Genomic DNA, 16,478 nt, shown 5'->3' on the forward strand with positions numbered 1-16,478 from the left:
CAAGATGTTCTCCCCTTTGCTTGGATAAAGAAAAAAAAGAAAACAAAAGTGTAGTGATTAGTAATCCCATTTGAATAAGGGCTCTTCTGATATAGCATGAGTGAGGATGTCGCTGTCACACTGAAACACCTGAAAGCTGGTGCTGCCAAATATCTAAACCTCTGTCTGGTAGCCTACAGGACACCAACAAAAAAAAAAAAAACATACTGCCGGCCAAAAGCTTCCCGACTGTCTCTGGAGGAGCATCCAGCGGACCGCCAGCAAAGCCTCCGAGCAACGCTGCAGATCTGCTCCCCATCACACAGCAGACACGGTCGAGTGTTTTTCTAACTCGCAACACAAAGTTGTGGCTCCACTGCAGAGCGGAGACAAGAGACAACAGCTACAGCTGCTTTGAACAGTATATTTTCAACCGCCACTGACAATTACTCAGTAGAATTTTTTTTCTTTTTTTCAAAACAAGCGTACAAAGCTTCATTGTGACAGCCAGTGTCAATCTCTATTTTTCTATTCTTCTGTCTGTATGACTCGAGAGACACTATGGATGTGTGAGGCGATGTACTGTACAGTTGTGCTGCCTCATAAGAATAAAATGAGCTCATCTTCCAACGCTTTGTCGCACATTTGGGAGTCATTAAAAAAGGGACGTGACGGTCATTTTATGGTAGAAAAGTTTCAAGCCTTTATTTACAAAATAATCTAAAAACAATCCTCTGGTATATTGCATATTCTTCTTTTGACTCTTTGTTACAGTGTGAAAGATGTGCTGCAGAAAGGAAAAGGTGCTTCGGCTGTCGGTGTTTGCGGCTCAGCGAGGGTAATACAATCTCGCTGCTGCCATTCAACACACACACCTCTGGAAGTTCAGGATACTGCTATTAGCAACACAGCATTTATTCAAACATTCTAGTACATGCGGCTCGTCTACGCAGCATGAATGAACCTCAGAGCGATAACAAAACTAAATCATAATTCAGAGGCGAGTGAGAAGAACTCCACTGGAACAAAAAGACGCATGTTAAGTAAAAGCTTTTTTTGGGGGGGCTTTTATCACAACACTAAAACTCTGCATAACCTCAATTTCAATTAAAAGTCTTTACTCTCAACAGAGTAGTTCAGGGTAACCTCCGCATGTCTTACTGCAGGAGAGCGGTTTTATACTTTTTAATTGTGTCTTTTTCAAAGTCTGGTGAAGTTGGTTGAAATCATTGCTATGTGCTTGTGTCAATGAGGGTGTAAACATGCACAAATAATTCATATTCCTTCAATGAAAACCATGTGTATGCACATGTGTATCTAGCACATGTTGTATATATCCATGTATGCAGCCATTCTTAGCATTATCATGAATACAAACGGTAAAAAAGAAAAGAAAAAAAAGGCAACTAAAAGGAAGTTCTAGTACCCCGTCTACATACCGCATAAGCAGAAAAACACCAGCGTAGTCATCTTAAGGCTTATCACAGTGGGATGAGAGCTTATTCAGGTCATTACAAACATCTTTATATGAACGAATGAGGGGAAAAGGAAGAAATATTCACGTGCGCATAAACACACTGACTGAGCTCCCGTTCTCGTTAGCAGAAGAGGAGATCCGAAGACAGATGGCGAGCGTCCCGACATGCGGCGCGCCTCAGCGTTGAGCGGAGCATCTGCTCAATGTCAGACCAGCGGCACAATAAAATGAAAGGTTAAAAGAGAAGAACGCAGCTAATATTGAGGCCGAGCGTGCTGAGAGCGTTGTTGTTAAATGGGGGGCCGTAGAGAGGGCAACAAAGACAATGGAAACTTTTGTTCAGCTTTCCATATAAAATCAGGTTGGGGCTTTAAAGTGCAAAACATTTCTACAGAACATTTGAGGAAAACTAAAATCCCTTCTTTTCAATGTTAAATTCAACGGATCCAACCGGGAGGTGTGCACGGCTTCGTAGGAACACCGGACTGACCTCACACAGCTTTTACCATCATATTCAGTTGTCTAAGGTGAGCAGCTTGTTAAATGATGTGTGTATGCTTCGTGTTCTTCCGTCGTCGTCATCATCGTCCGTTTGACGGAGCTCGGCCTCGGCTCCGCACTGATTGTGCATGTGACCCGCGGGTGGGGTGGGGTGTGTGTGTGGGGGAGGGGTGGGTGGGGGGGTTTCGGAGTGATGTCACGACTGCGGCTTGTTGGCCTCCTCTTCGTACGCGTTCCCCGTCCCGTTCTGGACGTAGGTGGAGCCGGAGCCCAGCCCATACAGGTGGCCACAGTACTTTGCGTCATCGATGTGATCCTCGAAGAACATCTGTGGGAGAAGTTAAAGAACTACTGAGAACAGACGCGCTCATTCAATATCAATAGCATCATTATCAGCATTAGATGCACAATTGCATTGGTGTGTTCCTTCTCAGCTATATGTGGTGGTGATCTATGCGGTAAAGTGACTTGCACAGTGCTGCAGCAGCAGCCTGAAGCCATTCCATTCAGACCTCGCAAAATGTGAAAAAGCGTGACCACGGCGCTTATTCAGACACGAGACTCGCAGCGTGTTAAAATGCCCTCAGATTAACGTGAAGGGGCGCAGCTCTGAAGTCAGTTTCTCAGCACACTCATTCAATCTCCTCTCTCTCTGACTTCAGGGCGCCTACCTCTCTCATCTTGAAGAAAGCCATGCCCGTGAGCAGAGAGTCAGATCCGGCCTGATGCTGCGGTCCGATCCTCTCCAGCTCCAGTTGCTCAGCTACTTCCTGCAGCCCGCCCTGAAAGCCAGAAAAAAAACAAAAAAAAACGCCGTCAAGTCACTCGAGAGGCACGCAAAGTCAAACTCGCAGCACTCACAGGAGATCACAACAGACATCAAGGTGTGAAGCTTTAAATGAATAAAACAGGAGATACTCTGGGCTACCTGCTGAAATATTTATGGAGGTACCTTCAGGTTTTTACAACTCTTCATGAGGTACTTGACATCATAAATGACTGGAAAGTACAAGCGAAGAATCTCAAAGAAGTCCACCTCCTCCTCAGGCAGGTTAGCGTTGGACAGAATCTTGATCAGGTATCCAAAGTCATAGCCACTACAAAACACATATACACACAAACACATGCAAACCTTTTAACTAGGCTGCCTTTGTTTTTTTATTTATTTAAAAAGAGAACATAGCAGGAGGCTTCAAGAGATTTGGTCACTTCCAATCTGCCATGACACAAAGAGAATTAACGAGAGGCAGACCGGCTGTCTTTACCGGCACATGCACGGGCAGCTAAACGCACAAACACACCGCTTTGTCCCCCGAAATACACTAAAAAACGATGAATAACATGTTCACAACAGACCAATTATGCAATGCGATTAACAGTTAATTCACAATTGAAACCATTGAAAATTAGGATGAATTAAAAGAAATACGATGACAAAAACAGAACAAAGTAAGGTAAATAAAAGCAACGTGACATTAAAGCCTCTCGGTAAAGGTGTGTTCTAAATACCTGAAAGATGACAGTGGTGTTTCAAACCTAAGCTTTGCTTATTTTCCAAAGCCTGGTTATCTTTAGCCTCAGTTTGCCATGGAGACACAGTGGGAAACTGAGTATGAAATGAAGATGTTAAGCAGCAGATTGTAGAAAATACTGGTTCAAAAAAACAAAAAACAAAACAAAGAGTTGCTATTCACTAGAGACCAATGTGTGTTCATTGCACTCGAGCAGCAAATTGAATAGGAAATTTCAACGGGATATTTACTTGTTTTAACGTGTGCGTAGCAAAACGACCACAGTTCTGCGTAACATCTTACTTCTCACTAACACACAAAGACAAAAAACAAACCAAAAGAAACGTAAACTTTTTTTTTTTTCACAACACATATCATTAGTAAACATTTAAAAAAAACACAGCAGGATGTCTGCGTGCAGACATGACAGAATATTCCATACATGGAGCAATAAACATGCTAAAATGATGCCGGGATAAACACAACGCCTTTCTGATTAGTGCACGCTGTCCCACGAGTGCTTGTTTATTAACTAACTGCCGTGCAAAGAGTGAAAGTAAGAGATGCTGTACCTGAGGCAGACAACTTGTGATTTCTGTAAATACTGTGGGCGAAAACTAATGGGATTCCTGTCGCTAGGCAGCTTTCTATAACTGACTGCGTACGGAAAAACAGCTACTAATGGCAAAGAAAGCTGAATACCTGTGGAAAGACAGCCACTTGACGCCGTCACAGAGCACCACCCCTGACGTCATCAGCAGCTCTGCAAAGTACAGCGTCTCGATGCCTTCGTCCTCGTGCTTCTTGAACTGAATCCCTGAAGTGGTCAGGAGCTCAATGGAGTCCTGCGCGTACATGTCTTCTCTGAAGACAAAAGACGTGTCACAGCGTCATCATCTCCACCCACAAAAGAGACAGTCGAGTGGGTGCGAGAGCAGCAAGTAGACGTCATGTCTGAGGTGTCGAGCTCAGTCTATAGCGAAAAGAGTAGGAGAAGCACAAAGGTCATCTTACGTGAGGTTGAACTTAAAATTGAACTGCCACGTTGACGTTCCCGGAGGGTATTCGCCCTGTTCGTTCATAAAAGTGAGGCCCAGCTGGATAATCTTGAGCAAATCCACATTGCAGCGCAGTAGCTGGTACTGATAGTCGGCGTTGCTCCTGAACTCTCCGATTGGTCGGGCTACCACGCCTGGAAACTCTGTGTCCTGTAAGGAAGCACAAGCCAACGAGCTCTTTATTGCAGGACTGGAAACCTGGCTGCGTGAGACCGTCCTCAATCCTACGGGAGCATCACTCACCATAGCGATGTAGTTGTATTTTCGGATGACATGTCGGATCCTCTTCAGCTCCTCCTCCAGGTTGTTGGCCCAAACCTCACATATTTTTTGGTTGTGATCCACAGTAGCAGCGGGCATAGTGCCACTTCATGTAAGGAGACAGATGCAAGAAAGGGACAGAAACAAATAAAGACAGCTGGTTCACAGACCTACCCCAACACCTGCTGACCTGTGACAGACCAAAAGGATGAGAGGTGGCGGGACAAAGGCATACAAGAACCACTGACACATCATTTCAGCTAAATAACACGTTATAATATGAATTGCATGAGAAGATACAACCTGCTCTGGGGATCAAATCAGAAGTCTCAACATAAGGGAAGCTAGTCTGTGCTTCCTTTCCTCTGGGACACTTCACATTAACGCAGACAGACGTGTTAGCAGCTGAGTGGAGGTGTGCGGGGCGTGTTTGGCTGGACGCTGTTAACGTTAGCTCTTCGCAGGCAGGTTTTCAGCAGCACTTTGGGCCAGCTAGGTTACTTGTAGCAGTTAGCAGCAGGCTTCACACTGAGCTAACATGAGCAGGACTCAGGCTGTGTGCAGGCTCAACGCACTTCACAGCTAGCGGGACGGATACATACGAGTGTGTGCGATGCATGAAAGAGACTAGTAACTAGAGCTCTGCATACACACACATATATATACACACACACACACACACACACACACACACACACACACACACACTCAGCGCCACTTTGATACAGCAAAGCTCACTGCAGCGTCGTGAACTTACCGTGTCCCCCAAACCGGGCGTGTGTGTGTTTAAGTGTGTACTATCTGAAGGCTGGTAGTTTGTTCTACGTTATTGTTTCGGGGTTTCTTTCCGCTAACTTTTAAATAGTTTATATTCAGCAATGTATCGATGTCAACCCACGGCTGCCATCACAGTTGAGCCTACAACACGACGTCATCACGTAAAACAGAAACGTGCGCGTGCATGTAAGCGCGGCGGAGTGGTCGGCGTCCTATTTGTTCAGTGCTCGTGCTTCAATAACTGAGAAAGAAAATCTTTTGGTAAATATCTCATTTGTGTTTGAACAAGTACATGAAAGACTTGATCAAAATTATTATTTTTACTTTTTAGACTTTTAAAAATTGGACCAGCCATCACCCTGTCATCCCTTTTCTTATTGAACACGCACTGCCCCACAGATAACACGGTAAACGTGTTGGACTGGAACTACTTTCTACTGAAAAAGTAATCCTTATGAAAACTATTCAGTGTGTTCTGTGTAGACCATCCAGAGATAAATAAAACCAAACCTTTCTGCGTTGCTTGACACCACAGGCTATATGTGAGATCTTTTTTTTTGGTGAACTGAAATGGTCAGCCAGGAACACAATCACGATGATTGACAATAATGTATTTATTTATTTCAAATGAAAATTGACACAAATTACACAATTTTCCATTTAAACCAGTTTGACAAAAGTTGGCTCTTATTCCACATTGAACACATAAAACACAGCAAAGTAAAGCTCTCTCTTTTAGGTCATAATTCCTTATGACCGGACATTTTGGTCACTCTCATACAAATAAAAACAACATGCATTGAAGTAAGTAGTCAAAAACATATTACATAATACAAAAATATCTCAACATGCTTTGCTTGATAACCTTGCCATTGTTCAATTGCAGTATTGGGGTGCACCTGACGTGTACTACTGTACTGTTTTAATGCTACCTTTACAGTTGAGATAGCGGCAATAATCAAAAAGTCAGCCAGTTATCTGCTGCCCACAGCAGCAGTGTATTTGTGTTCACATGCTCTAGTCTGCTGGTTCAGTCATCAGTAGTGCCATCACCTTTTATACCCGCAGAGGGTCCATTCCCTTTGGTAAGATTTCAGTTTTGATCGAAAATCTAGTGTTGAAATATTGTAATAAGTTGCTCGTTCAATAACATTTAAAAGCTTAAACATTGTGCATCATGTTGAAAAACCACAAGGTGTGTTGAAACACCGCTACATGGCAGACTGCCTGTGATTGAGAAGCAGTGATCATAAGCATTTCAATTAGGTATTTTGAAATTCACCAAAACACTTTACAGCCAGTATTCTGTACACATTGGTCATATCTTTGTTGATGAGCTACAACTTGAGTCTGCTGTTATCATGTTTCACCCACCCCCCCCCCTCCCCTCCTATTATTATTATTATTATTATTGTTTTTTGCCGTCTTTAAGCACAAACAATGCAGCTAAAATGATGATTATGCCTCTTTGGAGCTCTGGTTGTCGTTTCCTGTTGCTTAGTGAACTCAAAATCTATGTTCGTATGTTTACATGATTGTAAAACCAAATTCTTAATGAATAACAGTGTGTGGAAGCACACACAGCTAAATGACTCATGATTAACTTGATGTGTTGACACACTTACACGCTTGCATTGAATTGTTCATAATTGATCGTAACTCATTCGGAACTTCGGTAAATCAGTTGTTGCCGAGGCTTCAAATTGAATTTTGAAGCGTCTCCAACATGAAACAGGTTATTGTGTATTGTATAAACTTTCTGTGCGAGCGCTCATGGGTTAACTCTGCCTTCAACAACAGACACGACAGTAAGCTTTGCTCCTCACCAGGTTAAGCAAAAGGTGAAATGTGGTCAGCTACAGTAAACGACTATCAACTCATAATGTGTGTGTGGCATCAGGGAGAGTCCACCACAGCACATGTAAACAAAAGGGCAAGTCCCTTGTGTCACCCGAATAACACTTTTCACTGGAGTTAGCCAATAGCTGGGTTACGTGGTGAATGTAAAGGTCTGTCCACGGGCACAGTGGACGACTGGTCGCTGCTACACCTTCCATCAATCGCTACATTTGCCTCAGGCAGCCGAGTAGGCGGCCTCGTCAGAGTCCGGGTCCCTGGCGCTGTCCTCGCTGAGAGGCGAGCGGCAGCTCACGTCCGCGATCCCCGACTCCTGGTCGCTGCCGTTGGAGAGGTTGCAGTCCTGGGTCAGGAGGACCGGGCTGCCGTCTGGTGCTTTAGGCTGACAGGGGCTGCTGGTGACGAAGCCCCCGGTGTAGTCCTGAGGGGTGTTGGCCAGACCCAGGTCACTACCAAGAGCCCACGCTGTGGGGCTCTTATCGAAGGCGACGGCTTCCTGGGCAACGCTCCCCTCCTGCTCCAGCTGAGCAATTTTCTATTGAAAATGCAACACATGGAGACTACAGTATAGTACACCTTATATAACCAGAGACAAATAAAAAACCTGCAGTAGATTGTATTTTCTCATATAAGAAATTTAGAATGTACTCCTTTTATAGCCCTGTCCTACCTGTTTGTGTGAAGCCAGCTGCTCCTCCAGCTGCTGCGTCTCCTCCTGGATGGCACTCAGATAATCCTCCACAGACTGTCGAGGATGCATCCCTTGGTCAAACCGGTTGTACAGCCCTCTCCAAGACCTGTGCCAAGCATTTACCATTTATATGGATTTATTACAAAACAGACCGTTTAAAAACACTAGGGAACACAATGTGTATAGCAGGTTTTTAAAACGGGGTTGCTACTGTTTGTCAGGACCTACTTAAAGCAGTAGGGGGCAGTAGAGGGCCGGAGGAGCCCCTGTGTCTGGCTGTGGTCCGGTCGGTACAGAGGGTTGATGTAGTCGGTCTTGTTCTTCCACAGATAACTCCACAAAGAGTGAGTCCTCTCACGCAATCTGTATGAAAGGCCACAGATAAAGACAATGTGAAAATCAAGATCGATAAAACAAATGAACTGATTTAGAATAGCCTGGTTTCTTTTTTTTTTTAGCACAGAGTCGCCTCGATTTGCATAAACCCGGGGCGATGTAATAAACCGCAGGCTGTCACTTCCCTTCAGCGGTCAGTCTTCCCTGACAAGATGTCTGCGCTGTGAAAAGGAAAAGAAACTGCGGGTTTAAATCTCACCCCAGCTCTACCCTCTCCCGCTGGTTGTTGCCAATGAAGTTGCCGTACTGGCAGGAGTAGACGTGGCTGTGAATGGTGATGAGGAACCTCGCGTTGAACTCGAAGGCACAGGGGAACTGCTCCATGAGCTGCCACACGCACTCCAGGAACTGATCGATGACGGGGGACACCTCCTTCGGGTCTCCGACCAGGTGGTTGCATCTGGAGAAGAGGAGAGGACGGTTCGATCGCAACCAAGACAAGAAAATCAGAGCTGCTATAATAACAAAAAAGTATAATATCTTCAGAGTCAAACCTGTGAGAGAACTTGTGTCCAAATGAGACCCAGTCTTTCTCAATGAGAACCTAAAAGAAGAAAGAAAACATTCATTCATGTCATGATTAAAAGGTTCAGACACAGTGCGCAGTAAATCCCTGCAGAATGACTGAGCCTCTTCACCCGCTGCGTGGGGTCATTTTTATTTAACTTTAGGCACAATTCCCAAAAGCAGGCCTCTCTATTACAATATTTTCCATAGTGGCTTTTGGTGGATTCCAAGTTGGCCTGCGCAAAATCCTTCCGATCAAAGAAACAAGTCTTATTAGCCCCCTGCGGATTACTATCAGCTAAACCCGAATGTGACATTCACAAATATACTTAAAAGATGCAACTCTACACTGTAACTTAAAACACAAAAAAAAGGCAACGGTTGGTTATCTACCATGAGTCCTCTGAGGGTCCTGTAGTGAGGATCCAGCAGCACACAGGCCACTGAACACACCTGGGCAGTGCGGTCCCAACCGTCTGAGCAGTGAACCAGGACACTGACCCCCTCCTCTGCAACAGCCTGCACGCACACACACACACACACATACACACACATAAATAAATACAGTCTGTGCAGACCTAAAGGCCAAAATGTTATAGGTACCCTGTGGAGTTTCTGACCAAGAGCAGGACTGTGAGTCCCTGATGTGACGCAAGAGGACGAGGAATTTATGCTCCTGGCTTCAGGCTTTGCATGATTTGAAATATATCTTTAAAATCACAAACGATAAAATAAACAACACTGCATCAGGTGATTACATCGTGGTGCGTCTCAAGTTCCTCTTTTTCATGCGTTTTTAGAAGACACAGTTGGTTGTGCTATTTGATCAACAATCTAAAAGCTCTCTGGTAAATGGCAGTTTGGAGAAGACAGGTTATCATCAGATCATTTATGTTCACTGATTTGCACCTTTCAGACACTCACTTCTTCCTGTTAGGCTACATACCTGTCTGTCTGTTGAATTGAATGATCCCTGGCATAGCTATTCCCTAAATGTAACCGTGTACATTTTTAAGTATGCGACTGGTGGAGCATTGCCAAAGAAGTGCAATGTCGGAGGGGAGTGATCTGATTAACTCATTGTGGGATGCTGTTGAATTGTTTTGTGTTGTACCGATGGGCGTTTCTATCATTTTGTCCAGCCCAGTCATATCTGTGAGGGTAGGCTGATGGATTTATAGCAGGACTGATGTATCAGACTGTATTAGTTTGGCCAGGAGCGCCTAATAACTGGCAACTGAGTGTCACACATACAGGATACAATGCGCCCCCCCCCCCCCCACACACACACACACACACAATCACCCACAAACACCTAAGCTAATATTGAGTGGCGCGGTGAGGCAGACAGCAGGGATTAACCTCCAGACTGACCTTAGCAATGAAGATGCCTGCATCCAAAACAGCTTTGATGTGCTTCAGCCAGCCTGAGTTCTCCAGACCTTCCAGGAAGTTGGACATGGAGGGGGACCGCAGCTCACACACTGTAAGCACAACACAGCTGCCTCACTAGCAGGAAACAAGGAGCATACCTGATCACTGGACTTTATTAAACCCCGCGCTCACGTTCACATCGCCGACAACCTCCGCGCCAGGCGATTTCTATTACGGCATGAGAAAATATGGGTCATGCTGTTTCTTTCTAAAACATCAGCTTGGCTCTAGGAATGGCAACGTCTGGACTTGAACAATTGGATGTGATGGATTGTCATGCACTTTTGAACAGATATTCATGTTCCCCAGAGGATGAATCCTACTGATTTCAGTGATCCCCTTGACTTTTCCTCTCTAGACCCATTAGCGGGTCAAAGTTTTCACTTGCGGAATATCTACGACATGGATTGGCACAACATTTTGTCCATATATTCATAGTCCCCAGATGATGATCCTAAGGACATTGGAGATAACTGACTTTTCCTTTACTGCCACCATGAGGTTCATTTATGGTTTTGAGTGAAATGCCTGAGCAACAACATAAAGAATCGCCATGTTATTAAGCGAAGACATCCATGTTCCCCTCATGATGAACTTCAATCACTTCGTGGATTCCCTTAACTTTCCATCTAGTGACATCAACATGTGACCAAAATACCCGCAAACCATCCACATTTACATCAAATGCAAATGTTAGCATGCTAAACGACGAACGTGGCAAAGATATACCTCTTAAACATCAACACGTGATGTTTAGCATTGTCAGTTAGAAGTTAGCATTTAGCTTAAAGGAACCACTGTTCAGCCTCACATAGACGCTAGCAGGGCCGTAGGCTCTTAGTTTTGTTATTGTGTATTTTATAATATGAATGGAAGACAAAAGCCATACTCAAATAACAATAACACAAGCAAAACAATTAAATAAGTACATTTCTGTACCATAAGGCTTCCTGCATTCTGTTTGTTTATCTTGTAAAACTGAAACCTAAAATTCTTTTTTCTTTCCGTCTTCAGGGTTCAACATAAATATTTGCAAGTTGACTGAGGGGCAGAGTGACACCAACCCGTTTCTCCTCAGCTGACGGTTTTTTTCGCTCAACCGTATCACATCACCGTGGTTATCCAGACACACTTTTACAGAGCTGTGTGCAAACATCTGCCCGCTCATTAAGGCAGAGGTGACAACGTATTTTTTTGCGCTGACACTGCATCAGTGTGCTGACCTGTGAGAGAGCGCGCTGAGGCCACTGATAGGAGAGCAAGCAGGTGAATGGGTTCATTCAACCTGTTATAACACTAGTAGGCAGCTTTCCACTAGCAGGAAATGTTTGAGCTTATGCTGCCAGGCTGGGTGGGGGGTTCTCTGAAATCTCACTGAAGTGTGCAACCGGGTAGAGAGAGGGAGTCAGGCAGGCTCTGAAGGGCAGTTGCTGGCTCCACTTTTCTTCTTTTTTTTCCGCCTGTGCTGCCAGGGGGCAAAGAGTTATCACAACTGAGAGCAGCTATAACTTTTCAGACTTGAAATCACATCATTCTCACGCCCTGGGTCTCTCTTTGGGGGAATAAGGTCCCGGATTGTCCACTCCCGAGAAACCAAAATAGCTCAGAAATAAAATCCAGATGGATTCAAAGTCTTCCTAGTAGCACCCCTGCACAATACCCAGAAATCCTCCTGTGGGCTCATTTGAGGCCTGATTGCAGCACAGTCCAGTCCGCATGAGTGCATATGAAAGCCGCAGGGGGTAGCACGGGGTCCCGCTCTGCTTCAGTAATGGGAAGAAGCAGCGGGCTTTAAAACCGACAATGCCCAGAAAACAATACATTTCGTTGTGCAAACACTGATGTGGTGGAACTTTTCTGACACTGCTGTGCCTCCCAAACCGTCTCAACAGTGAATTCATTACAGGAAGATAAAATTACCTTCCAGCATTTTTTGTTGGCTGTTTCTCATGACGTGGATGTTCTCAATGCCGATGAACTGGAATTTAATGTTGGAGTAGTTGTCCTCGTTTTCGTAGCCTTTTCCTGCAGCTCGGTTTGCGATTGCGTTCAGCTAGAAAGACAATATATTTATTTATTAAGAGAATTTACCCACATGTCAGTTACACAATATCGATCATGGTTCAACGAGTACATAGCCGGGATGCTTTCAAGGCTTTAGCTGTGAGCACGTCCAACTGGCAAACGCTATGGGGTCAGATCAGTCTCAATAATTGGAAATGCACACAGAAAGACTCACAAAAGCAAACACAAAGACTCACAAAAGCAAACACAAAGACTCACAAAAGCAAACACAAAGACTCACAAAAGCAAACACAAAGACTCACAAAAGCAAACACAAAGACTCACAAATGCGCACAGAACAATTCACAAATATATTGGATTTACAAATGCACACAGAAGGATTTACAAATAAATTTGACTCACAAATAAACGCAGAACAATTCACAAATACATTCCAATGCGCACATAAATTAATTAGCGTTACAGTTGCGCGGACAATTTGCGGCGGCGACAAGTCAGAAGTCAGCAAACAATGGCGTCTGGTGGTGGCGGCGGCGCTCCCGCTTCAAGTGTAAGTGAAACAAGTTTAAAGTTTCATTACGTTCGAGTTGTGAATTATTGCTACGTCAAATATGTTGAATCCACACACACATACATACAAATGCAGAAATATATTTGTGATTTTTTTTTTTACATTTATATAAATCGGAATTTATTTATGTGTGCATTGGAATGTATTTGTGAGTCTTTCTGTTTGCATTTGCAACTACTGAGACTGATCTGACCCCATAAAACGCAGCGTGGAACATAAAGCCCACCTGAACACACAGCATAGTACTGTAAGACTGTAAGACTTGTATTTTCGCAGGCTGTTCCTTGGGCACAAAAGGGCTCACCTTAGGCCTGGTGTCCACCACATACATGAAGTCGCTGCGGGGATTGGACCTCAAGATGGCCTCCAGCATCTGTTCATCCTCCAGGCAGCGAGCGCTGAAACCAGACAGGGGCTGGCTGCTGCGGCAGATGGTGGCCTGGGAGGAGGCAAGAGGCGCTCAGGCTTCATACGGGGACGTTCACTCGTCTGACATTTTGATTGTAAGTGAATTAATACTTTGGGTCACATTAACAACAAAGGAAATCTAATATGTGAGAATGCGGGTGATTGCAAATTCACAGTAATCTTTCTTTCCTTGCATGTTCAATATAAAGCTCATATCCTTTTTTTTAATATCCACAATGGAGATGGCCAGAGACCGTTGATGCAGAACATAGTAATGATTAACGCTTTGATTTAAAGATAGCATGGACGTCTCCTCATGGGATATTTGTTTTTTTTACTTGACAAAGTCCCTGTTTAAATATCACGGCTACGAATCTCCTTAGTATGGGACATATATATTCTATTTTTTTTAAATCAGTAAAAACTGAAATGGCAAAAAGAATGGCGACTCTGTTCATGAACACACAGTCTCATATGGCCCTGTAGCTTGGCTGTGTTGCAGCAGACGTACATTATTAGAAGAAAGCTCTTAACCCGCTTCCTCAGTCAGACAATCAGAGCAAATGATACCAAACCAAATCAAGGATCTGGGGCTACTTTGGAGCCATCAGAGCATCTTCAATTGTATTATTGATATTTAAGGCTCAGTACATATATCTGATACGTCCAGCAGCAGTGACTTAATGTTTACTTTGAGGGTTCGCGACATTCAAAACATTTCAGCATTCTTTTGTGAAGCAAACACTTTTGGCAGCTTGATGAGGGAGGATGCTGCTGAGGGTGACCGATCAGTGTCACGGTCATTTCGGCCAAAAACAGAAAGCAAAAAAAGGAAGTATTGTGGTTGATAATCTTGCATCTTAATATACGATCTCTTATCTACATTGTGACGTCTGTGACCAAATAACTGCTCTGATAGGCTTACATCTAACAAGCTTCACACTATTCCTGTGCATTGTCTCAGTGTGTCCATCTTCTTTGCATTAAGATGAGCACGTGGAGGAAAAAAAAAAGGCACATGTACGCAACTTACATGATTTTCTTTGGAGTAGTACGACAGAGTAGGAAATCTGCCTCTGCTCCTGAACTTGGAGCTCCCCACTATGACCGGAGGCGTGGCGGACTGAGGCACGAACAGGTCAGCGGGGTACGTGTCGCTCACCTTTAAAGAAAAAAATACATATATACCATAACAGAAGGCTTAAGCTTCTGCCGTGGCCATATTAGGATAAAATAGCACAACTGGTCGTAGATGTCGGCTGACTGACCTTGAAGTGTTGGTTGACAGGGGAACGTTTCCACAGGGAGTTTGGGAGTCCCATTCTGCTGTAATCAGCCTTGAGGTCCAAAAAGTCCCATTCCTGCCGTCTCTCCTCCTCATCGACGTTGGGTTTATAGGAGAAGCAATACAGCTCCTCGCAACGCTCTGCAAGGCACCACAGTGGCTGACAGTCAAGTGTTGCGAAGGCAGAGGAAATGACCAATACCCGACTTTGAGGCTGCCACTGATATTTCTCATAAAAAGATAAATAACATGTCATCTATCTATTTTTTTGTAATCTGTTCTTGCACACTTGAGCAATAGCATCACCAATATGATATTTTTGAATATTCACCTGGCTGGGAGAGACGCTGCAGGGACAGGTGGACGTCGTGGCACTCCCGCTCCCGAGGTACGACAAAGTGAAGAACCTGGAAGTTCTTGCAGTGAATGAGCAGAGAACACCCCGAGGCTGTGGCGGCTTGCTTCTCCACGCTGCACACCAAACTGTGGAGCACCTGGCGGGATTAATGGAAGGCAAACACGGACCTTTTTAATGATGTATACATTGACTACATCCAAACTAAGCAAAAACATGTAATGTCAATCAGCAATGGGCCTGGTATGTGAGGCCTTCTGACAAACATCTTCCCTAACATGTACTAACATGTACCGTTTGTGCTCACTGACTCATCTCTGGTCCTTCAGTGCGCTGAGCTGTTGCTTACCCATGTTTCATTGCGCACTCCAGCCTCGTTCTCGACAAAGATGGTGTGCGTGGCTGTCAGGTAGAGGGTGCCCAGCCTACTTCTTCTGGGGGAGACTCTGTCAAGCAGCCTGACATTCTCCACCTGGAGGAGGAAGAGGAAGAGGAAGAACGACCTCAAGCAGCCTCATCCTCAAAAACTCATGTGTTGACGGCAGTGATAAGCAAACACACCCCGCCGTCATATGAGGCTGATAGCAGCGGGGAGGACCATGACTGCCTACGTGGCCGACACGGCACACATCTTAATTACGCCTGTATTTATTTTAATGAATTGTCTGCATTACATCTCTGCAGTCACCGCGAGCGCACATAACGGTTTGTGTTGAGGTGACACTGGAGGCAGAGTGCGGAAATTGGAGCTAATCCCTGAAATCACATCCGCGGTTTACCTTTGGTAGTCGGATGTGCTCCATCAGCAAGCTGAGAGATGAGCCGCCGCTTCCTGCGATCACTGAACCTCTCCCGATACAACTACCAACAGCAGCAGCACAACATGTGTACAGTAATATTACAATATGCTGTCGGTTAGCTTAAATGCTAACGGTTGTACAGTCAGTAGCGCGCAGGTAAACGCTGCCATATTGCGGCTGCCTAAAGGTCCACATATGAGCTGCACCGCTGGGTCCTAAAGCCCGCCCTGTGTCAGGCTGTGGCCTGTTTATGTCAAAGGGCGTTTAAGGCCGCTGCTGACCAGAGTTAATGGTTATGTAACTGAAGTGTTTGCGAAAAATAAGTCAATTCAAGACATTTACTGACCTCAAGTCATTTAAGACAAACGCTTCATACTGCACACCTTAACTGAAGTTAATAATAATATATCAAATGTGTTTAATGAAGTAACTAGTGGTTTATTGATAATAAGCTAGCTTAAAAATGAGCAAACCTAATAATTGTGACATTAGCATTGTTCAGATGCTATTGTCACCTGTGATGCCAGGTGAATCCGTGTCTTCACAATAAAAAACATGGCTGACCAATCCCAAAAAAATGAAAGC

General features: G+C 44.5%; 2 protein-coding genes across 4 annotated transcripts; both read right to left on the bottom strand.

Moving 5' to 3' along the window:
* Nucleotides 1-691: 691 nt before the first annotated feature.
* On the bottom strand, nt 692-5,700 carry cnot7 (CCR4-NOT transcription complex, subunit 7). Of its 3 annotated transcripts, XM_079167439.1 has the most exons (7): nt 5,545-5,700; nt 4,770-4,893; nt 4,483-4,676; nt 4,171-4,332; nt 2,910-3,054; nt 2,629-2,739; nt 692-2,285 (listed from the first exon to the last, which is right to left on the bottom strand). In XM_079167439.1, the coding sequence occupies exons 2-7, from the start codon at nt 4,884-4,886 to the stop codon at nt 2,154-2,156; spliced, it is 861 nt and encodes a 286-aa protein (XP_079023565.1). In that variant the 5' UTR covers nt 4,887-4,893; nt 5,545-5,700; the 3' UTR covers nt 692-2,153. The 3 variants fall into 3 exon arrangements, with proteins under 3 accessions (XP_079023565.1, XP_079023564.1, XP_079023566.1); XM_079167438.1 differs by having other exon boundaries at nt 4,770-5,700; XM_079167440.1 differs by having other exon boundaries at nt 4,123-4,332; nt 4,770-5,700.
* Nucleotides 5,701-6,171: 471 nt separating this feature from the next.
* On the bottom strand, nt 6,172-16,020 carry mtmr7a (myotubularin related protein 7a). The gene is made up of 14 exons (XM_079167234.1): nt 15,873-16,020; nt 15,443-15,565; nt 15,070-15,232; nt 14,722-14,879; nt 14,487-14,615; nt 13,350-13,484; nt 12,370-12,502; nt 10,390-10,499; nt 9,409-9,534; nt 9,003-9,052; nt 8,708-8,908; nt 8,341-8,475; nt 8,092-8,218; nt 6,172-7,956 (listed from the first exon to the last, which is right to left on the bottom strand). The coding sequence occupies exons 1-14, from the start codon at nt 15,894-15,896 to the stop codon at nt 7,639-7,641; spliced, it is 1,932 nt and encodes a 643-aa protein (XP_079023360.1). The 5' UTR covers nt 15,897-16,020; the 3' UTR covers nt 6,172-7,638.
* Nucleotides 16,021-16,478: the final 458 nt, after the last annotated feature.

Source organism: Pholis gunnellus, assembly GCF_910591455.1.
Source record: "Pholis gunnellus genome assembly, chromosome: 10".
NCBI classification, from domain to species: Eukaryota; Metazoa; Chordata; class Actinopteri; order Perciformes; family Pholidae; genus Pholis; species Pholis gunnellus.

Coding starts and splice junctions, on each gene's coding strand:
- cnot7 (XM_079167440.1), bottom strand. CDS start 4,886: ATGCCCGCTGCTACTGTGGATCACAACCAAAAAATATGTGAGGTTTGG. Junction 3,055..4,122: donor TGTTTTTCCGTACGCAGTCA/GTTATAGAAAGC, acceptor TGTGTTTTGTAG/TGGCTATGACTTTGGATACC. Junction 2,740..2,909: donor AGAGTTGTAAAAACCTGAAG/GTACCTCCATAA, acceptor TCTGGCTTTCAG/GGCGGGCTGCAGGAAGTAGC.
- mtmr7a (XM_079167234.1), bottom strand. CDS start 15,896: ATGGAGCACATCCGACTACCAAAG. Junction 9,535..10,389: donor CAGGCATCTTCATTGCTAAG/GTCAGTCTGGAG, acceptor GTGTGCGTGCAG/GCTGTTGCAGAGGAGGGGGT. Junction 7,957..8,091: donor AGCTGGCTTCACACAAACAG/GTAGGACAGGGC, acceptor CATTTTCAATAG/AAAATTGCTCAGCTGGAGCA.